Source organism: Pelecanus crispus, chromosome 7, assembly GCF_030463565.1.
Source record: "Pelecanus crispus isolate bPelCri1 chromosome 7, bPelCri1.pri, whole genome shotgun sequence".
In the NCBI taxonomy this organism is placed as follows: Eukaryota; Metazoa; Chordata; class Aves; order Pelecaniformes; family Pelecanidae; genus Pelecanus; species Pelecanus crispus.
Window position 1 is genome coordinate 28,846,065 of NC_134649.1, and position 23,895 is coordinate 28,869,959.

Below are 23,895 nucleotides of genomic sequence, written 5' to 3' on the forward strand. Positions count from 1 at the left end.
AGGTGCAACACAGAGAGCTGCAAACTGTAGCTTTTCTCCGTCACAGATTCTTTGCCATTCTGTGTACCAGTTGAACTTGTTATAGAGCCTGTGCAAGTGTCTATGGAAAAATAAATAAATAGATATGTAATATACAAAAATACATATTTTAAAATTCTCAGTATATCTTAAATTAGAAAGGCAAAAGCCCAGCTAGAACTCAGTCTGGCCACTGTTGTAAGAGATAATAAAAAACGTTTTTACAAGTACATCAACAGCAAAAAGAGAGCCAAGGAGAATCTCCATCCTTTGCTGAATGTGGGGGGGAACATTGTCACTAAGGATGAAGAAAAGGCTGAGGTACTTAATGCCTTCTTTGCCTCTGTCTTTAATAGGCCGACCAGTTATCCCCAGGGTTTTCAGCCCCCTGAACTGGAAGACAGGGATGGGGAGCAGGATGGAGCCCCCATAATCCAGGCAGAAGCAGTTAATGACCTGCTATGCCACCTGGACACTCACAAGTCTATGGGGCTGGATGGCAACCACCCAAGAGTACTGAGGGAGCTGGTGGAGGAGCTTGCCAAGCCACTCTCCGTCATTTTTATCAGCAGTCCTGGTTAACAGGGGAGGTCCCTGATGACTGGAGGCTTGCCAATGTGACACCCATCTACAAGAAGGGCCGGAAGGAGGATCCAGTGAACTACAGGCCTGTCAGCCTGACCTCGGTGCCGGGAAAGATTATGGACCAGTTCATATGGAGTGCGCTCAACAGGCATGTGCAGGTCAACCAAGGGGATCGGGCCCAGCCAGCATGGGTTCATGAAAGGCAGGTCCTGCTTGACCAACCTGATCTCCTTTTATGACCTGGTGACCCGCCTGGTGGATGAAGGAGAGGCTGTGGATGTCATTTACCTGGACCTTAGTAAAGCCTTTGACACAGTCTCCCATAGCATTCTCCTTAGGAAGCTGGTGGCTCATGGCTTGGACAGGTGTACTCTTTGCTGGGTAAAAAACTGGTTGGGTGGCCGAGCCCGGAGACTTGTGGTGAATGGAGTTAAGTCCATTTGGCGACCGGTCATGAGCGGTGTTCCCCAGGGCTCTGTTTTGGGGCCAGTCTTGTTTAATATCTTTATCAATGATCTGGATGAGGGGATTGAGCGAGCCCTCAGTAAGTTTGCGGATGACACCAAACTGGGTGGGAGTGTCGATCTGCTGGATGGTAGGATGGCCCTGCAGAGGGACCTGGACAGGCTGGACCGATGGGCTGAGGCCAACTGTATGAGGTTCAACAAGGCCAAGTGCCAGGTCCTGCACTTCGGTCACCACAACCCCATACAACGCTACAGGCTTGGGGAAGAGTGGCTGGAAAGCTGCCTGGCTGAAAAGGACCTGGGGATGTTGGCAGACAGCCGGCTGAACATGAGCCAGCAGTGTGCCCAGGTGGCCAAGAAGGCCAAAAGCATCCTGGCCTGTATCAGGAATAGTGTGGCCAGCAGGAGCAGGGAAGTGATTGTCCCCCTGTACTCAGCACTGGTGAGGCCGCACCTGGAATACTGTGTTCAGTTTTGGGCCTCTCAGTACAAGAAAGACATTGAGGTGCTGGAGCATGTCCAGAGAATGGCAATGAAGCTGGTGAAGGGTCTGGAGCACAGGCCTTATGAGGAGCAGCTGAGGGAGCTGGGGTGGTTTAGCCTGGAGAAGAGGAGGCTGAGGGGAGACCTTATCGCTCTCTACAGCTACCTGAAAGGAGGTTGTAGTGAGGTGGGTGTTGGTCTCTTCTCCCACGTAGTTAGCGATAGGACGAGAGGAAATGGGCTCAAGCTGTGTCAGGGGACGTTTAGATTGGATATTAGGAAAAATTTCTTCACGGAAAGGGTAGTCAAGCATTGGAACAGGCTGCCCAGAGAGGTGGTGGAGTCACCATCCCTGGAAGTGTTCAAAAAACAGGTAGATGTGGCACTTTGGGACATGGTTTAGTGGACATAGTGGTGTTGGACTGATGAGCTTAGAGGTCCTTTCCAATCTTAATGATTCCTAGTTTTTAATTTCATTAAAAACAATCCAGCCACCAAGCCAGGAAACAGGACATTGCTACTCTACCCTTAATTGGTTTAGTTGTGGACTTGGTAAGGTTAGGTTAATGGTTTGACTGGATGATCTTAAAGGTCTTTTCCAACCTAAACGATTCTATGATGCTAGGAACTGATATATGAGATTATAGATTTAATGTGTTTAAGAATCACAGGATCTGCACCTCTGAGGTTTCAACATAAGCAAGGCAGTTGAGGTCCCTGCCTTTGGAATTTGCTCCTTCTGGCACTCTGACAGAGAGCACTTTGTTGGCCTTCAGAACATATTGCAAGGCCAATCTTTTCCATCAAGGTTTGGCTGCATAGCTCTAAATAAAGACTTATTTTCCTAATAATTGATTTGTTTTCTGATGGATAGTTAATTGGAATAATACTGACCATTGCGGGCATTTATAAATTGAAGCATTCTTTTACGTACGATGCACCCAGTGTCACAGTAGTGGGTAGATTATAAATAATTTTAAAAAACCCACGCAGATTATAAGGGAATTCAAAACGTGGCACATCTATAGCTGTACTATTGACTGTAAACTGTTCATTTAAAAGCAGAAGTAGCAAAACACACAAATTATTCTTTGATATTTACATTACTTTGGTTTCTACGACCACACATACATATGCACATAGCTGATTGGGGATGAATTACTGTCTTTGCATTTTATGTGACCTGCAGAAATATGCAGTATCCCCCTGCCCCCCAAATGAATGGACTGTGTTTCTCAAGATTACGAAATAATATCTCAGATTAGAAAAGGAGAAGACTGTTCAAAGATGAAAGGGACAGCTTGTTTTAACAGCCTGATTTTATTCTTAGGAAAACAACCTATCTAAACATTAGCTACACATGAGGAGATATCTGTTTTAAATACTATAGATCTGTTTCATGATTTTCCCTGAAAGCTGGGAAGATTAATGGGTATTTGCAAATAGTATCTTCTGTAGAAATTCAGATCCCCTTTGTCTGTCCTAAACTGCTGGATAATATGACAAGCCAAATTTTAAAGAAGCAGAGTCTGATTAACTGAGAGGAAAACTAACAAATATTGCAAATATTCTGAAGGGATATCTCTGATTTTGGTCAACTGCATTCCATAATTTAAGGATAGGATAAGGAAAAGAAGATTAATGTTGAGTAACATCCTGTTGCCATTAGCAAAGGCTGAATTCTTCAGTAACCTAAACTAAGTAGAAATCTAATAAAGTTCAGCAGCTAGCCAGCAAATATTATCTTTGGATTCATCCAAAGCTTTTTTGTTTAAGAGGAAAAAAACCTTTTCATGGACATGATGAGTGACAGCAACGACTGAGGAATTTGGGAACTTTCTTAAAATGCTCCTTGTGTCCTGTTTTCATTCTGGACTTATGTAGGCAGTTTTCTTTGGAAATGAGTGAAAACTTTATTTACATACAACAGATAACCAGTTTCTTTGAATGACACCAGTAACCATAAACACTTCTCCTCCCTTGTCTTCTTTAAAATTCAGGGAAGCATGCCTACACAAGATGTTACATTTTTTTCCCCAAAATGTGAAATATCAAATGCTTTAAATGACTGTGAATCTATTAATGTTACAATAATGTCTATTAAGGTTTTAAATTTTGATTTATGTTGACTTGTATGCTCTGGGCAACTCTAAATTTGACTCTGCTTCATTTTAATATATGGCTAATTTACTAGTCCTAAAAGAAACTGTATTTTGGCATAAGGTGATTTAATGTTTTCCCCTCCTTGTCCTTCTTTTTCAGTGCCCTTTACAATGGACTTGAGCCATGTTGGATGGAAACTTCTCCATTGTATGTGGTTCCGTGGTTGAAACAATTTTGTGCTTAGTTTCAAGCAGCTGTAATATAAATAGAAGCCACACCACTTTTTTATGTGGGATGATGTATTTTTATAACTTAAAGGATGATGATATATTTGAAGAACAAATTAGTCATTCTGCCTCAAGAACTAGTCTGTCTGAGGTATGCCACAAAATTGTTTTCAAATTGTTTACCTGGTGTGGAGCCTACTGGGAGTAAAAATAGATTCTTGATTTAGGCTTGGTAATTCCTGTATTACAGTTTGGCTTATTCTGTTGCTTAACTGATTACCATGGAGCTGTGCTGGTACAGAGCAGCAATACAGTCCCCAATAGTTTATGTCAGAGTCTATTGTCATGGTTTATTGCTTCAGTATATTAAAAGAAGTACATGCAAGTTGCAGCTGATAATGCGGCTCTTGATCAGACCTGCTGCCTAGCTATGAAGACATAAAAGATGCTGTTTAGCATTTATATAGCACTTTCCAAAGAATCATAGAATTGTAGAATGGTTTGGGTTAGAACAGATCTTTTAAAGATCATCTAGTCCAACCCCTCCTGCCATGGGCAGGGACATCTTTCACTAGATCAGGTTGCTCAAAGCCCTGTCCAACCTGACCCTGAACACTGCCAGTGATGGGGCATCCGCAACTTCTCTGGACAACCTGTTCTTGTGTCTTACCACCCTCATTGTAAAAAATTTCTTCCTTATATCCAATCTAAATCTGCCCTCTTTCAGTTAAAACCATTACCCCTTGTCCTATCACAACAGACCCTACTAAAACCTCTGTCCCCATCTTTTTTATAAGCCCCCTTTAAGTATTGAAAGGCCACAATAAGGTCTCCCCGGAGCCTTCTCTTCTCCAGGCTGAACAACCCCAACTCTCTCAGCCTGGCCTCATAGGAGAGGTGCTCCAGCCCTCGGATCATTTTTGTGGCCCTCCTCTGGACCCGCTCCAACAGGTCCATGTCTTTCTTGTACTGGGGACCCCAGAGCTGGACGCAATACTCCAGGTGAGGTCTCACCAGAGCGGAGTAGAGGGGGAGAATCGCCCAGGATATGGTTTGATGTAGCCCAGGATACAGTTGGCTTTCTGGGTGGCGAGCGCACATTGCTGGCTCAAGTCCAGCTTTTCATCCACCAGTACCCCCAAGTCCTCTCTGCAGTGCTGCTCTCAATCCATTCATCCCTCAGTCTCTACTAATATTGGGGGACTGCTGTGACCCAAGTGCAGAACCCTGACATCCAGGGCCCTCTGGATGGCATCCCATCCCTCTAGCATATTAACTGCACCACTCAGCTTGGTGTCTTCTGCAAACTTGCCAAGGGTGCACTCAATTTCACTATCCACGCCATTGATGAAGATATTAAACAGTATTGGTCTCAGTACAGACCCCTGAGGGACACCACTTGTTACTGTTTTCCATGTGGACATTGAGCTGTTGACTGTAACTATGGACGCAGCCATCTGGCCAATTTCTTATCCATCTGATAGTCCACCCATCAAATCCGTATCTCTCCAATTTAGAGGCACAACTTTTATGTTCTTAGAGCCTTTTACAAAAATACCACACTTTCAGAAGTTATTTAAAGGATCAATAAAATAAACTTCACATTTTGTAAGCATGGAAATGGAAACACAAAGATGATTTCCAAAGCCTGAAATGTAGCAAGGCCGGGGCAGAATTCTGCATCCCCACACTTCAACTATCAGGCCATGTAAGATAAAGTAAGTGAAACACATCCATTTGCAACCTTTGACACAAGTTTTCTAGTATGTTAAACATATTTCAGGTGTTTCCTAGATGTGAAAGGTATTTTTGTGAATTGCAGCACATTAAAAAAATTATTGTGTAATTAATTTCTCACAAGAACAACAAGAACTATTGTCTTAGTATTTTCTAACATCCTCAGGGCAAAGATTGTCTATGACAGTGCTTTTTATTATTTCCATGATATTTTATACAGATGTAACTGAAAGGAAACAATACAAAGCCTGGTAATTCACTGAGTCCAGTTATCAGTTTACTGGTAGAAACACACCAACACTTGGACTACTCAATTATATCTGAGATAATCTCATCTAAATATGAAAAACCTATAAAACATGTTGATAAGTTCTTGAATACTTGTAGTTCAGGATATGTCTGCATAGTTTTCCAGCCAAATTCTTTGGGGAAAATTTTGAGCTTAAAATTATAGAATAAGATTCTCTATTTTACAAACAGAAGTCTCCTACCTGAGGCTGCTGAGTGGCAGTGGGTCTCTGAGGAGATGGTATAGGAGTTTTGGACAACATTTGGTTCATTTTGCTTACGACTAGATCAGTTATATGTTGCCTGTCTTCAGTCTGATGCTCACCAATCAGAGGCATTGCACAGTCCATGACCTGTAAAATAAAACAATACATCAGCTATTGATATGGCACCAAAGTAAACTTATTCCACATCTGTGTAGAATGTCAGGCCATCTGTTTATTTAATTGTTTTTAACAAAAGTCAAACAAGATCTGTAGAAATGGAATATGTTATATCAGAAAAAAAGCCCGAGTGCAGGATAGGGGTCAGCAGAGCAAGAGAACAGCAACTTTACAATGTCATCCCTTTCCAATCTTCATACAATATACAGGTTCAGTATGATACTTGAGCATCCACTCTCTGGAGAACATGACCCCTATGCCCCTTATGGGAAGTACATAGCAGGTACAGAAAATGAGGTTTCTTAGGCTATTCAGTGGTCTGCCAAAAATCTGAAGGAATTGTCTGTGCTTCTGTCTAAGCTACATTTCTGAAGATTTTCTCATGTGTTTTTGTGGCTCATACCATGTTCATCATCTGAATTAGAACATGGAAATGCAAGCTAAAACTTCAGCTTCCTAGCTATTTGTTGAATTTCTGCTAGGGAAGGCTGGATCCTTATTGATTAATTAAAAATTTTAAATAAGACCTTGTTAATATTGATATGCTTTTTTGAAAAGTAGTCTGGCTGCAGTGCAGCTTATGCAAAAAAGAAGTAAGAATTTCTACAAAGAAAGCAGGTTACCAGAGAGACAAATAAAAATGTGCACATTTCCATTCTAAATGTGGCAGGTTAATAGTGTTCAGCAATTATTTAATTCAGCTATTTAGATGGATAAAACTAATACCGAATTCAGTGCACTTCAGTGGATTATTAGTTATTTCTACAGTGTACCTACTTTTGCCACGTGTGTGTTTCAGAGGAAATAAAAGTGTAACATACTAACCTCAACTACTATTCACAATGGCGCTGGACATTCTTATTTCAACAACAAAAGGATTTAATTAACTTTTGAGAAACTGCAATCCTTTTTCAATATGCATCAAAGCTATTCAGAAAAAGCTGAAGGCATGTCACCTGCAGCCCTGCATTCTGGTGTTTCTCATAGGTATGGATCACAAGTGACTGAGGCCCACAATACAAACAACAGTATTAATAATTAATAAGAGGCTGTCAGGGATAAAAAAGTTGGACTACATTAGCAGAAACATACTGTATGGATGTCATTGTATCTGACCCAGTTAGAGTCTTTGTACAGAGTTGTATCCATCTAGCTTTCAGTCTGTGAAAAGCCGTCCAGCTGCCAAATCTCACGCAAGATTTCTGACTAGCATAGGCAAATCATGCACTAGACACAATAAGCTGTGCTGGTAAGCGAGAAGGTGATAGTGGGTGAACAAAAGAATCATTAGTAAGGGATCCTCATGGGTTTTGCACAACTGCAGAAGGATCAGTGAGATTTATGGGGATGTTTTAGTTCTTCTGGAAGTGCACCTTCCTGTATCTCTTTGGCTTCTGAGATTCCTTCTCTATTGCAGGTAAATGGAACAAGACTGAAAAGGTTCAACAGAGTCAAAAGAGTGCTGGAGCACTCTTGCTGCCACAGGCAATTGTAAGTGCTAATGGTTAGAGAAAAACCTTAAACTTCCCTCGCTCCTATCCAATCTCTAGCAAAAGGATTAGAAAGAGAGCTCTGATATTGGGAGGCAAGGCTATTTTGGCTAGAGTTTTTTTTATTTTGGCTAAGTGGAACATAAACAATGTTTTTAATTAATTGAGAGAAAGGTATTGAACCAATACGAGTTCGTATTTCTGAATGGGTAAAATGTAGTCTTGCTGGTTGTGTGGCTCTTGAAAGACAAAATTTTTGTGGATTTACTTTAGCATTAATGTCTGCTGAGTTATTGCTATTCCTTAAAATTGTTCTAATGCTTAAAGATCCACTTCATTTTTATCATGAGCTTTTTCTTGCAGGAGTAATATATATAATGTCTGGAGGGAGGAGGCAACCATATGTGCCAGATACTTTGGCCAGGACTTTAAAGTGTTAATAATGACTGAATGTTAGAATGTCTTGATGTCAGTGTGAAGGTCATTGGATGTTTGACTGTCTGCTGCAAAACATCTGATTTTCTGAGAGGGAGTTATGTCAGCAGTCTAAAAATCTGCCCCCCCTTCCCCCCCCAGCCTTGAAGGCAGGCAGTAATAAGTTATTTTTTAAACTACTGCCCCTCTCATTATCCAGGTGTATATTAACCCCCTCGTACTGCACAACAGAAGCAACAGTTCTGTTTCATAAGTGTGCAAAGAAAACCTCACTTTGTTTGCAATCTACTTACATTAAAAAAAATATTTGGAATGACTGTGAAATAAATTGCCTAAAATATCTTGCCAAAGGATTAGACAGGATTAAGATCTGGAGGACTGGGTTCTGACTGAATTTCTATTTTTAAATACTTCTGTAACTGCAAATTTACATATAAAGTTTCTTTAGGAGATAGTGCCATGTTGTTTACCAGAACATGTGGGAAAACTGTAGTTCTATGGCCACGGGTAAAAAAAGAAGCCTTGAGCATGTCCACTTCAGTAGAGAAGATCTTGCATTTCGTGAAGACAGTATTTTCAAGCATAGATGCCCTATTCACATATTGAGGCAGATTCAAACACATATGACATTAGAAACAATAGCCATTTGCCCTTGACATTCTTTTGTCACTTGGACAGGTTTTGGTGTTGTTAAAAACCCTTTCGGTTGTTGCCACACTTGAACAAATACTGTTGGCCAAAGATATGCTGAACCTAATGCTGAGAAGTACTGAGTCTTGAATGATGATAAGCTATAATGTGCTCTGGTGCTTTCCTGAACTACAAAGATAGTAGCCAAATTGGTAAAAGCAGAAAGTAAGGCATCAGATTATCGAGAAAACTACTGATCCTAAAGTGAAATGTCACTAAATAGCTGCATGAGTAAAAGATTACCAAAGCTTAAAAGCTGTTCAGTTGCAGGACACTGTTCAGTTTAATAACTGATTGGACTTGACAGGCAATGTGGTGGGGTAGGAGTCGTAGGTGGCAGAAGGCTGAAGAGCACAGCATTTACACCCAGCTTTGCATGTGGCTGCTAAGAGGAGGCTTAGCTTCCCTCACGTTATTGCTGCTGTGACTCTCAAGGATAGATGCTAATCTTACTAAGAGATCACTTCTGCTATTCCTTGCCAAAGAAGCTAAGATCAAGGTGAATATTTTACAGGGTGGGTTTTGTTGGTTTTTTTTTTCTTTAAGAAAATGCAGTCTATATTCCTTCCCAGTAAAATAATTATCAGTTATCAAAAATCAGTAATGTTTTATATAACAGTATCTTAACAATTAAAAAATATTTTGGGTAACTAACAGTTGTTAAAACCTGTGAATAAGTAACAGGAATGTCATGCTGGCATTTCCCCCACTTTAGAGGACTTGACAAAATTTAAACACACACAAAGCATCCTGTTTATAAATAGTCTATTTACAGCCTGTACTAGTTTTAAAATATCATTTAAACACAGCCAGGTTTTTTTTTTTTTTTCAGTACCTAGTTCAGCTATTTAAAATATTGGAGCGTCCCACTAAGAGGATTTCTTAGAAAAAAAGACATCTGTAATTTATAAAGTCAAATATATTACTTTTGCAGATGCCAGTAAAAACATGGGTTGCTATGAATTACAGTCACTTAATTGGTATCACTTCTATCTTTAATTTATATGCATTTCAGTAACCAATTCTATGAGATGAATTTCTCTTATCACCCAGAAACCATATTCTGAAATGCACTTAACACATCTTTATATTAAACTATAAGAGGCTGAGTGTATGTATTAGCAGTAGTAACAGAAACTACAGCAGCACATTTAAGCCAGCACAATACCGTGACAAAACAAAACACTGCCCTTTCAGTGACATGACCTTTTAGTGATATGACGTTTTAGTGAGTATTTTAGTCTGTGCCCTCTGCTGCTAGTGTGGATAAGGCAAGTATTTGAAATTTGGGCTGCAAGACTGAGGCTGGCAAGAAAGAGAAGAGACATTCTGTTTAACTCTGATGAATATGAAAGGAAATGGGATGGGATTAACAAAGGAGCCAGTGCAACCTTAAGATATCAGTAATTGCAAAGGGATCATCGCATTTGAAGGAGAAACTACTCTTGACTGCCATTGTCCAGACATAGTTCTCCATTACAGAATATGTTTACCACCAAAGGATTAAGAAAGGTCTCTTGCTTAGAGCTTTATGAAGACCCAGCCCAGATGGTGCTGGGAAAGACAGAGTTGTGGAGGTTAAAGGAAGGGCGAAGGTAAAGAACTCTGTTGATGCAGTGGAAGAACAAGGTGTTTGTCAGCATGCTGAAATACAAGAGGAATATGAAGGAACAGATAGAGGGCTTGCAAGTCAGAAGTGCCCAAGGAATCTGACAGAGTAGTGACATATGGATTTCATATAGAAAAAGACATAGGAATTACAGGAGAAGATACGGTAATTGGTAAGTGCAGAGGGAGGAGGAATTAATTTCATTGCGAATCTGGGTAAATTTGAAGGTCCATGCTTGAGAGTCTGAGGACTGAGAAAAAAACATTTACTTTGGTCTGTGAATAAGAAAAGCTGGATTGTGTTGTTGCTATGTTATGAATGTGTTATTCTTCTGTGTTGTTTTTGTGGGACCTGGATGTCTCCGATTGTGGTGAAAATTTTGACTGTAAAGGCAGAGGCTGATACAGATTTTCATTTAAGAGTTCTAAGTCTGGGGAAAGTAACTGACATTAAGAAAAACTAATAGTTTGAGGAGGTCATTTAAGACTGACTGGGATGTAAGAAGAGACGGTGTGATTTCTGAGAAGTAAGGGAGTGACTGGATATGAAGCAATCATGGGGCTTTCCCTGAGGCCTCTATAGCAGACGCAGGAATAATTTGTAATTGGAAATGTAACCACACCTGAGAAGTCGGTAGGGGATAGTACAGCAGAAAATCAGTGGTGACTGCTAGGAAATTGTTACAGTCCCTCCTGTAGTGGGTGAATAACAACATCTGCAGAAAAAGTAAGAACAGCTGGGAATGTGAATTAAGCATTCCTAGATGAAGGATCCAGTGCCTACAGACAAATTTATATGGTCTTGTTTTAATCTGGAATGAAAAGAAACCAAGCAAATGATTTCTACGTCCAATCAAAATCGCTGGATGAAGCTGAATTTGTATGTTGCAAACTCATGCCAACATCGTAGATTAAAAAAAGTGTAAAAATATATAGAAAATGCAGTTAATATAGCTGAGAAAAAATCAAGTACTTTGAAGAGAATATGTGAAAGATATTGGTTTAATCTATAAAATAGCAATTAATTTAACATCACAATGAATTTTACCCGTATTCACCCCCTATTAATAAACTATCAGTCATTATGAACAAAAGAAAACATTAAGATGGTCACATGTAAGTACTACTACTGTTGCTAATTTAAAATTTAAAAAGTTACAGGTATTTTGACAATAGATACAGTAAACAAATATTATGTGAAAAAATATTAGTGAATAATTATTCTTAGGATGGAAAGCAAAATATTAATGTTATTGACGCAAGTCAATAATTACTCCATTCAAATGCAAACTAGTGTCCTAGCAAAACAAATTCGCCCCCTTCATTAACTGTGTCACTAGGTACACTTCATTTACTTTTCTGTCTAAAAGAACAGCTGATGTCATTATTTCTGGAATGGTGTCTGGAAAATTTCAGTGGATTAAATCTGTTACCAAAATATAAAAAAAGGCCCAGAAGAGTTCATTGAATAAACTGAATTTTTTCTATCACATGAAGCCCACATATGAAGAAATATATTAATGAATTCAGCATTTATGCATCAGAAACCTGGAAAAATCTTAATTAAAAAGTTGTTTTTTTTCTAGAATTGTATCTTCTTAGCCGTTTCTTATTAAGTTATATTAAGTCCTATTAGGAAATGTAGGAATGCTCCTTGTTTTGGAAATATGAATCTTCACAGACAGATGTGGTCTTAATTATAACTTAGTTATATCACCAAAAGAGTAATTTTAGACCCCTAAATGTTCAAAATTTCTTATAGGACCAGATCATAAATTATGAGAGACTTCTGACTTTACCAACTATTACAGCTGGATTTAGTTCCCTTACTAACATGAAAAGAGGATATTCTTTAATGGATGGAAAGCCACTTACATATATAAAAAAATCATGGCCATTATTATTTGCCACTCTTGCACATATTTATATGCCAAATCACATCATTCAGAGATAAAGTTATGTTTCTAGAGAGTTTTTAAAAATCTGTTCATTATAGGATACTTGTAGCTACAATATTGGCAAACATGGTAAGAAATGAAACTTCTCCCTTTTTTCTTTTAGGATAGGGTCTAAGCAACTTTGAAGTTAGCATTGCTTTGAGCAGAAAGTTGGACTAGGTGACCTCCTGAGGTCCCTGCTAATCTAAATATGTCTATGATTTATGATACAGCACTGACAAGGATATTGCCAAATATTTCTAACAGAATATATTTTCATGTCTTTGTCCAGTCTTTGGTGCTGAATTTTGGAACCATATATGATTAAGATAGAAGAATAAATAAGCTTAGCTTCTGAGCACTTGGAAGTACAGTATTAGAGGCTTGTGCTTATTAAACTTGGGCCATAGTCAGTGACATAGCTCTGTCTGAATTGTAAATTGAATAGTATAGCTAGCATTTCCGAGAAAGCACACCTTTAAGTAAAATTGTGCACAAATACTGCATGAGGTACAGGTTTCTTCTGCCTTTGCTCTGTTCTGATGTATTCCTTCACGTACTTTGGCCAATATTACTCAGGACACTGAATATGGGAATACAGAAGTCTGTAACAGGCAGCATACTCAGTGCTGGTGCTGTATCACTACACCTAATACAGTATATATACTCTGGAGTTGGTGGTATATTTCCTAGTAGTTTGATAGACTGCAGCACCTTCAGAAATGGTGTCTATTACACCAAGACTTAAAAAAAAAAAAAATTCTGTTTCTTAATTTCCTATATTGGCTTACAGTGGCTGAAAATATTCTTTATGAAATCTGAACGGTTTGCATCTTTCCAGGTTATAAACCACTTGGAAGCTAATTTTAATATAGCTTAGGGTAAAAATAAGCAAGTAGAAATAAGACACCTGCAGCAGCCACCCACCCATTCAATCTTGAGCAAAATTTGGGAGACTGCCTGTGAGGCCACTTTAAAGGATTCTGTTATATTTGTTCTCTTTTCCTGCATTCATCATCATGATATGAGCTTTTGTTTAGTTTCCCAGAGGTTTGGTTTTCCAAGAATGAATCATGAAAGATTATGTTCAGTGGAGTCAGAAACATGAACAATTCTCAAGTATCTGTTCCTTCTAGTATTAAAACTACAGAAGTATTAATTTAAAAAGGGAAAGATTAAAAGTCCTTCTTCTATTTAAGAAGTTACAGTTTAATGGACCTTAATTTGATGTCTTATTAGCAAGAATTGGTGAGACAGTTAAAAAGCTGTACGTTGCAATGATGTGTTAATAAAATTCTTGTTTCCACAGCTTGTCCCTGGCATAATGATGCTTGGCAGCTGAGTATTCCAATTGAGGTGAAAAGAATAGACCTAAATGAATATAGCTAAGATTGTTACACAGAATAGTAACTTGGCTTGCCTCCTGACCAACCTGACAATCCTTCCTTTTAGCTAAGTGATTCTTTAATTAGTTCATTGCTCTCTAGTAGGAGTTTGGACATAATTCTTTGGAGTATAGCACTAAAAGACAAGAAGAACCACAAGGTTCTTCTAGAGAAGGTAATTTCTTCCAGGGAATAACTTTTAGAAAACCATGTTCTTTTAAAACTCAGAGTTACCTCTTACAGCCCCCATCTAAGAAAACCATAGAGAGCTTGTAGCTTCACAGAAGAACAGAGGTTGTACTGTGCTTGAGTAATAGTATGACTTCAGTATTTTCCTGTCTTCAGACAAAATGGTCTGGATTTTTTTCCTGGGGTTGCATAAGATATCCCTCAACTGCATAGCAGGAAGGCACAAATGGACATCCTACAAAATTCCCCTGGGAGTAGCATTTATAGCAGTGTGGGAAGATGAATGGTACACTAAAAATGTATCCTTTTTATCATGTTTGGGAAATAATAGATCGGCTTCAGCTTGTTCAAATGACTAGAAATCTCTAGGGTGGCTAGAGAAATATGAAGATACTGATGCACAAACTAGCACTGACGAACTGACCCAAATCTATAAAATGGACCCAAATCTAGCACCCAAAGCTATAAAATGTGAGAAACTGTACTTGCACTGCAATTTCTTGGTTTTTTTATTACAAGACCTACTTGGTCAAAGGAATGTGCACATTGCATGAGGGAGACATCTACAGGAAACTAACAGTAACAAAGATCTGTATATTTATTTCATAACAAGGTTTATGTATGCAGAAATTAAGTGTCTAGAACTATACTTCAGTGTCACTAAACATCCTTAATTTTTTTTCTTTCATTTCAGTTCTCTAATCCTTTCATATTATTCCTGAACAGTCATTATGCTACTTACACAGCAAACACACTTTGCAAAACTTGAATGGCCATGAGGCTTTAAAATAAGAATAAGTTATTTAAAAATTCTCATCCTTTTAATCAAATATATATAGAAGAGAAACTATTAGAGAAACTAAAACAGAAAAAAAAAATGTTTACCCTTCTTGAAAAAGTGGGGCATGATGACTGGATCTAACATGAAGAACCAACACATTCTTACCTGCAACGTAAGCATGCCATACTAGATCATAGATAAAGAATCACTTTATAGTGGTGCTTTTTAAGATGTACAGCTAGAACATAGATTCATGACACACAATGTTGTACTGATTCTCTAATATCAGCCACTGGTACAATTTGTTGCTCCATTGTTTTGGGGAATAAAAGAAAGCAGAATGTTAAACCAAGGAATGATGAAATGACCATCACAAAGCAGTTGAATGGCTACAACACCAAAATACTAAAGTTATTGGTATAGGATAAAAAAGGAAAGAACAATATGAAATTAATTAACAACCTTCCAGAAATAGTCATATAAAAAGTCATTTATGTGTTACACTTTCTAACATGAGTTTAGATGGATTTTTTTAAGCAGATTAGTTGTTACATGTCATACTTAAACACTGTGGTATTTTAAAACTATTGTCTTGGATTATGCAGGTACTAAAGCTCTTGTTGAACACCTCTGTCAAAACATATACTATGTACTAAGTACTCATTCCTGTAAAATGCGGCTCTCCCAACCTTACTACAGAAAATCCCTCTGAAGTTAATTTCTGTCCAGAATGATGAGTATATGAAGGATACTTCCATAGAATTCTACCCTAATTCACATTCACTTGGAAGCTGGCTGAAATATATGTATGCCTTCCCATTGGTGGTTACGCTGGTCAAATGTTCAAACTGAAAAATCAGGAAGAACATATCTGCATATATTATTTCATACATTAGGAAGTTTTTATGTTTCTTGTCAGATCATATCTGCAGAATTAAAGTGTCAGTAATACAGAAACATTTAGTTTTGTAGTAGGTGCCCTAGTCACCAGGAAAATATGAGAGCATAGGTTTCAGTATGGGATTGCAACTGGAGTGTAAACCCAGTATTTATGAATTGACTGTCCTACTCAGCTACTGGTTCTTGATTGCAGCATGTACGTGCTAGCCTTAATAACACATTTATTTTCCATGTTGGAAGTACACAAAAGGCAAAAAATTTTCCTATACTGGTGCAGACGGTCTTCTACTCTTCATTGTATCATGTAATTACAGCGCAATAACTGTTAAAATTATAGTGTAATAACTGTTGATGTAAGCTGGCTTTTTAGTAGCAAATGATCATAAGTTTTACAGATGTTCTGTGGATGTGAACTTTGCAAACAATTCTACATTTCAATGTCTTATCCAGATTCTAAATATTCTTGCTGGTGAACATTATCATCTTCCAAACAATTCAGCTGATTCGGTAGAACAGCAAGAATTACCACGCTTCTATCCACTCTTTCTTTTAATTGCAACTTCTATTATCTACACTACTTAAAATGCTCTATAAACCCAGTTCCTGATGTATCCAGCAGTTCTCAGAATTCTGTTGGCTTAAAAGCATGACTATATCTGGCATGGAAAATTAGGGGATTTGTTCAGAAGCAGGAGGTGGGGTACTCTGGTACCATTATATAATTTGCACTGGCTATTTCATTTTCAAAAAACTGCTCCCGCTTCTCCTACCCAACAGACCTCCCAGGGCTGATGCAGGAATTAGTTTGTGAACCTGACTTCAGTGGAAGCCGATGATGCTTGCTGGCTTTGTTCAAAAATTTGAAAAATTGTGCAATATCAAAAATGTGGAAACAGTCAAGTTCAGTGAATGAAAGTGAAGTGCATTTAGTCTGACAGGAATTTGCTAACTGAGGAATGCCACAGAAGCGTCAACTGTTAAAATAAAGGAGACATACTTCAATTCCGTTGGAAGCAGAAAATGTCCAACTATATTTGTACAGAAACAGCAGGATGAAAAGAAAGTATGGAATAAAAGAGATCGGTAGGAGGGACTAAGTAGTGTGGGTTTATGCCAATCATTTTGCAGACTAGCTTTAGCTACAGTGTATAAGAAACAACATTGTTTTATGTCTGAAACCTGTAGTTCTCACAAGAATATACTTGTTAAATGCAATCCTACTCTAGTTTTGTATCTTTTTGCATGCAATCTTTCAGTTTTTAACTACTATCTTATGAGGTAAGATAACCAAGATCTTATGTCTTAAAATAATCTACATTTCTTTACTTTATAGTTTAAATTGGGGGGGTCAAAACTTATCAGATTAAAGCCAGCCAAATCAGCATGAACTATCTCAAATGTAATTAATTTAGATAAATGGGTGTGTGTGGAAAATGCTGGGACCTCCTCTGAGACATTTAGGGGCTATGGGAACTGCAGAGTATCCTGCAAAGCTTTAAATGGCGTATGGGAGGCTGCCAAAGCCCAGCTGCCTGAGAGGAGCTTACTTGTGAGCAGAAATCAATACCTGCCCAGTAAGCAGAAATGTCCAAGATACACCCGTGGCTACAGCCAAGCTGTGAAGTAGCACACGACAAATCTTTTGTTCAGGCATTTCCTCTATATCGTATCACCAGAAGTTGGAGCGGTCTTTTTTCAGAAAGAGGAAAATACTTTTTTTTTCACTCTTTCAAATCTCAGCCAGATTTCACTAGATGAAGCATTAGAGATTTAACAGGAACTTTGGGGTGCGATGGAGGGGAAAGACCACGCTATATGAAGGAGCAACAGAGGAGGTTTAGTATGGAATCCTAAATTTCATGCTACAGTGAGTTTTGATACAATAAGACACAGTAAATTCTGATTTGGCCAGGCAGACTAAGGGAACAGGATTTCTTGACATCTTCCTCAGCATCTCAGGAGGTCGTCATTAAGTCTGTTTGTTTTGCTGCAGGTTTAATGCTGCAAGCTGCTCAGTTCTTTAAAGTGCTATTGATTGACTTGTGAATTATTAGCAATTGCAATAGTGATAAATAAATTTGTGAAAAGTGAAGGGAAGAAAATATAGAGCTGTTTAACACTGTGACAAAGCAAAGACTTTTACCTCTACAAAGCTTTTCTGCTATAAATGGATACAAATAAGTAGAGAGGGTCAATCCATAATGTCCAGATTACTGTCATGGTTTAGAAAAAATACTCTTACTTTTGCTTTAGCAAATGTCAACCTCTTTTTAGTGGGGAGGTTCTGAAGATCCTTGCCTGTCTCCTGAATAAAATTCTAAGAACATGGAAGATGCTGAAGAAATCCTGAATTGTGTGATAGGCATGTGATGATATCTTGTTTTATGGCTAGACAAAGTTATATTTATCCATAATAAACTTAAGGTAAATGAGAAACTTGAACTTTTCAAAATTATCTACAGCAGAAACTTCCGATTCATGTGGAATCAGATCTTAAGGTAACATTTAGGATAGAAAAAAATTAAAGTTGTTTCCACTTCATTCTTAATTTTCCTTTCCATGTAAAGGTATAATTTTGTTGGGGTTCCCTTGGGATAGTGCTATCTATAAACCTTCCAGGAAAAACTGGTAAGCCTGCTCAGGAAAGAAATCATAAGGGTCGGGAAAATGTGACATCCACATTTGGTTTTGTTTTGTAGTTTGTGTACATTTCCTCAAACACTAAAAGACATTACCATACATATGGTTACATTTTCCAGCAAGTGTTGCCACTAACTTGGACATGTGGCTTTGTATTACGATTTAAACGTTGCTCAAAAATACACAGCCTTTCCTGAAACACAAATAAGCCAATGCCCAACTATCACAAATGTTCTTTACGTGGGTGTTTTGTAATATATAAAAGCATATATTGAAAAGAGTAGGATTGCTTACCTCAAAAATATAATCTTTTCCATCCTTTCCATGTACAGCTTTAACAGCACAGATGTCCAAACCACCAAATATTTCAGAACAGGTGTCAACCCAAAGCTTGTACCTGTTTCAGAAAAATATTTTTTTCTGTGAGTATCTCCTCAGGCTCTTGTTTTTCTATAGGCTTAACCTAGTAATGTATTTTATACAACATTTGCTCTAAATTCAGAATTTTCACTATAGTGACAGTTTTACTGAATTTGTATTTCCCAGAATAGTAGCTTAGAGATACTGGCCTGATTATTTTTCCCAGCAGAATCCAGAAAAGTTGTGGCTCTGTATCCTGACCTAGTATTATGCTGGATTCTGTCCCAGTTTATATTGGTCCAGAGATGTGTCTGCCCTAAACTGTGAGTAACCTGAAGATTAGATATGCTGAAACACAAATAGCATTTAGCTATATCCCATTCTGCGTTTCCAGTGCCCTTATGCTAGTACAGCTTGCTAGTTGGGGCTGTACTTTATGTGAGAACTCCACAGAAGGAGAATTTATCAACTGACCAGTTTTTGGGGCTTTGGTGATGCCAAGAGCTTTTAGAAAGTAGGGAACAGGGCTTTTGTTTTCTTGTGAAATTCAAACTTGTGCATCTATGCACAGATTCAGGTGTAACAATCCTCTTGCCTGTTATGCTTGGTAGCGTACTTGATTATGGATGGGTTTTATTCTTTTACCAGGAAAACTAGAATGACAGTCTCTGTCTTAAATTACGGACCCAACTGTATTCCAAAGTAGCAATGATAGCTTTATATGTACATCACTGGACAAGGCAAAAGAAAAATCAAGACAAAACAACCCTTAAGATGATGCAAGAGAAACAGATGTATGACACTACATAAAAGTTATGTAGCATGCAGACAAGGAAAATATTCTTTGTGTAGGGTTACAGACAGCTACAGTAAAATTCAACAGAAATTTAAAGAATCCTGAGGAATGCTACAACTCCTAAAAGTGGCTAGTGTTTCATAAAGTACTGAACATAAGAACCCCTACATTTTATTTCTAACCTCATAGTAAGAAATATGGACTGAGGAATGGACAGTTTACCCATTCTACATGCAGTAATATGATTTATTGTTCTTGCATGAAGAGCTTTATCCATCCTATGAATAGACAGATTATCTGACTAACAAGGGAATGAAGTGGGATTTACTAGAAAAAGTGAGGCAATTCCTATGATCAAGTACAGAACTGTTAGTGACATAACAGGGAGCCATAATATTTTGCTGAGAGCGTTCTGAGCTGATGTAAACTGTGTGTGTTTGCTCAATGGCAAGGATTAACTCACAGGACACAAAATAGCATTGAGAACTTTCATTAACTGACAGCATAGCTGTGCATGGGCGACGGTAGGTGATGATATGATCCCGAAAGGCTATGTAGGCAGATATTACAGTTCCACCAATCGAAGGACATGTTTTGCTTAACTCCCCTGCCCTCCCCGCCCTCCCCAGTTTTAAAGCAGCTATTTATCATGAACTTTTTTCTCTTTCATTGGCTAGTGTTTGAGTATAAATGAGAGCTATTTCCTTTTACAGACCCTCTCCTGCTCTCTCCTGATCCACCCTTTGAGCCATAATGATAGATTTGCCACATCATAGTACTTTCCATTGCAAAATAATTGATGTAATAAACATAGCATTTGACTTCACTGTAGGATCAAAGGAAACTCATTGCTGGGCTGAGAGTTTTATTCATATATAAATATCTTCTGTAACAGCATCCTTTCCAAGTAAACTTATTAGGTCACATTCTTTATATTTTCTTATATCAAGTCTGTTCCAGTGGAGAAGTTTTCCTTTCAAGCAGAATACAAAGAAATTGATGCAACTCTTTGAAAAAATCCTGATGGTAATATTTTAGCAATGAAAATATTTTTTTTCCTGTGAGAAACATGTTTTTTGTCCAAAATGAGAGGTTTTTGGATGCCTGACAATTTCAACATCTGTAGATGCGCTAACTGATGGGACTGCTTGCATGCACTTGCTTATAAATAACTTTTTTTTTGCTGTAAAATACCAACGTGTATCTTAGAAAGTCATGAGGACAGCAAAACTTGTCTTTTAACAGTAAATATCTGGACTTTATATAAAAAAAAAAAAAAAAAGACGACATTTTCTTTAAAATACCAAAACATCAATCAGATCTATGAAAGTATTTTTAATAGTCTATCTTCGGCCAACAAACACAGAGCTGGAAAAATACAGTCACATTTGGAAAGAGAGGTCTTGGATGGACTAGCCTGTAGTGTTTTAAACCCAAGGCTTGCACAGTAGGTTTGACAAGAGGTCACGGTTCTTATTTTCCCAGAGCCAATATAGTGTGCAGCAGCCTTAGAACTGACAGATAATAAAGCATTGTTCCTCATGTGTCTGACATGAAACATCTGTTGTGCCAGATGAGGTGTGCACAATTAGCATAGGTCTCTCTTCTTCTGGTCCTATATGGGGAGCTGTGCCTCTCTGAAATAGAGGCATCAATAAGAACGTGTAACATTGAAATGTGCTTGGTCTCTGCCTCATCATTGTTCCTTACTGTGCCACATTCTTCTTTCTTTTCTAAATTTCTAGACTAAGATTTGCATTCAGTCAACAATGTCAACTCAGGCAGTGCTTTCAAAATACTTCTTCCTAAATCATGAGGAGATGTATTATAAATGAAATGCACATGCATCAGATTTCATTGCTTTTGGTATGCCATTAAACTACTTCAACTCTTCAGAAAAATGTCAGTTTTCCCTTCTCTTCCTTGCTCTGCTTTGTGCACTTCAATGTGTAATCAAACAAAAAGTGGGGCTGTGGGATACATACTGCTTTCTGTTATAAGAAAACATCTATCTTTTCTGTGCCTTGGTCTTCATCAGCATAAAAGAGGTTTTGGGTTTTTTTAATGAGAAAATACCTATTATGCTCTAATTATCTTACATTCAAAAATGGAAGCTGCAGCAAAGCACATAGAGCATTTATAGTCAGGTAGCTAGGCAAGGTTAGCATTTCAAACTCATTACCCATACTTGATACTGTTTAGTTTTCCTTACGGCAAAACTAAAGTGCCTGTGTTTTTACAGAGGAATACCTCATGGACTGTAATTATACACACTAAAGCACAGTCTTTCTTTTACCTCTCAGTGAAGGCATAACCTCACTTTCTAAAGGAAGGTGGGAGGGAAATGAAAAAGAGAAAATAATGTGGCTCCACTCCATCCCCAGAGGGGAGATCAGTGAGGGCACAGTCTAGACAGGCGTTGGACAGCAGGGAGTTGTAATTCCCATCTTATTTGGTTTCACCTTTCTCAGGACAGGCAATGGTTCAGTTCCTGTGTCTCCCTCAGCTCATAAGAGGGACAAAGCTGTAGGTTCCAGACGTAAAAGAAAAGAAAAAAAAACAAAAACACCACCAGAAAAATACTACTGTTGAACTTTAAAACACCTTTTAAATTACACTTTTATTGTACAGAGCTTTTTCAGCTTCCACTGGTAGCAACCTTTGGAGAAGCTGAACAAAAGAAAATTCATAGCCATCAAAAAGCCTCACGTTTATTTTGCAGGGAAAAGAGGCCTATACGTTGTGGAGGAACTTGGAGCAAATGAGCGGTACTGAGAGAAGAGTTCTGTCAATAGAAGACCTGAGCTTCCAAATGGTACTGCAAGGAGAATGTTTTTAACTGGAATACAGTAAGTATCCAGCATAAGGATGGGAGAGAAAAAGAAAAGCACAGTAAACCAAAGTACAGAGCTGGAATGGTGACACGAGGGAAAGAAGCTTCAGTATATCCCAGCTTCTGGGTAAAAAGGCTCACAGTGCAGTTTAGTGGAAATTTCAAAAATTAATGATAAGCAATTTAGCAGGACTGAAAGTAGAAAAGAAAAATATGATTTAAATAGGCAAAGTTAAGACCAGATTGCTTAGTTATAATAGATGATGTAGAAGGAGAAAAGTTTAAAACACTGTGGCATGGGGTAAGACTGTTAGGTAAAAGGGGACAAGTGAACCAGAGGAAATGATCAACAGGTTGAATCCGAAAAACAGAATATTCTGAAGGGAATTCCAGTAGTTTTCTAGGTGCAGGTATGGATGTAGGAAGCCAAGGGTGCATGTAAGCACCCAAGGCTAGTACTTAGTTTGGGTAGTTAACTCTGAGACAAGTCATACGGAAACTCTTGGCTCATGTTCTTTCATCTAATTAAAAGATTTTTTTCCAAAATTAATGGGAGACATGCATTTACTGTGAGTTTTAAAAAATTCATTTAAAATAAAATTCCATTAATTTTTTTTAATTACCTTTTACATGAGACTTGACTTACTTATCTGACATAGCAATTTGTTCCAACATTGCAGAGCCCGTGTTTGTCTTCCAGTTTCCGGATATGGAAGTTCTCCTGAAAGGGGGACAATATTACAAAGACAGCCAGTGGTTTTATATTTTCATTATCTCTTAAATTACTCTGATTTTCACATGAATACTATAGTTGTATTTACACCTTTCATATCTGGCAGCTTATAACAGAACATCTACAACACAAAGAATTCTAACAGGCATCACAATTGTCAGTAATACTCACTTCACTGTAGGCATGTTATGAAGTATGGCAGTGCTGTGAAAGTTCTGCGCCCCGTTTATACATTTAAGACTTTTTTTTTAAAAAAAAACTACTATGATTAAGTGAAAGTGTTAGCAATAAGCTGTTGTCAGTTATAAATGGATTGAATAGCCTGTAACATGCTATTACTGCAAATGTCAAGAAACTGAAGCTTCAGTTTCTTGTTTCAAATCCATACCACTGCAGAGTTAGGTCCCAACACTTGAAAATCAAGATATCTGTCTTTTGAACATCTCTGAAGTGATCTCAGATCTGTTTCAGAGCTGGATTTTGGTTTCTCCTCCAGTTTTCACTCTTTTCTAGTTTACTAATATAATCTAAACAGTTTATGTCAAGGCTTGAGTATATAATCTTTTATTTAATCTCTAAGAAAAAAAGAATTCATATAAAGTTTTTTTTCTCCTCAGACCTTAGGACTGCTACCAGGGCTGAGAAGATTACTGTTTTCTGAAACCTAAATGCTGTACTGGGAATAGGCTAAGGATACAAATTATGAAGTGTTTCCAGTTAGTAAAATAATAGGAACATCTGTAATGTATTAAAAATATATTAAGCAGCAGCTATAGTTTTCTCTCCATTTTTCTATTAACCTAATTGGGTTAGGTTAATAGAGGGTC

General features: G+C 37.9%; 1 protein-coding gene across 2 annotated transcripts in view; it reads right to left on the minus strand.

Annotated features, from left to right (window-relative positions):
* The window catches only part of SYN2 (synapsin II), a 197,966-nt gene that overhangs the window by 19,832 nt on the left and 154,239 nt on the right, over window positions 1–23,895 (minus strand). For both annotated transcript variants that reach the window (XM_075714460.1, XM_075714459.1), the window contains 3 exons: window positions 22,982–23,056; window positions 18,641–18,743; window positions 6,112–6,261 (listed from right to left, as the gene is read on the minus strand). In XM_075714460.1, coding sequence (XP_075570575.1) covers window positions 6,112–6,261; window positions 18,641–18,743; window positions 22,982–23,056 — 328 coding nt within the window. The remainder of the gene's footprint in view (window positions 1–6,111; window positions 6,262–18,640; window positions 18,744–22,981; window positions 23,057–23,895) is intronic.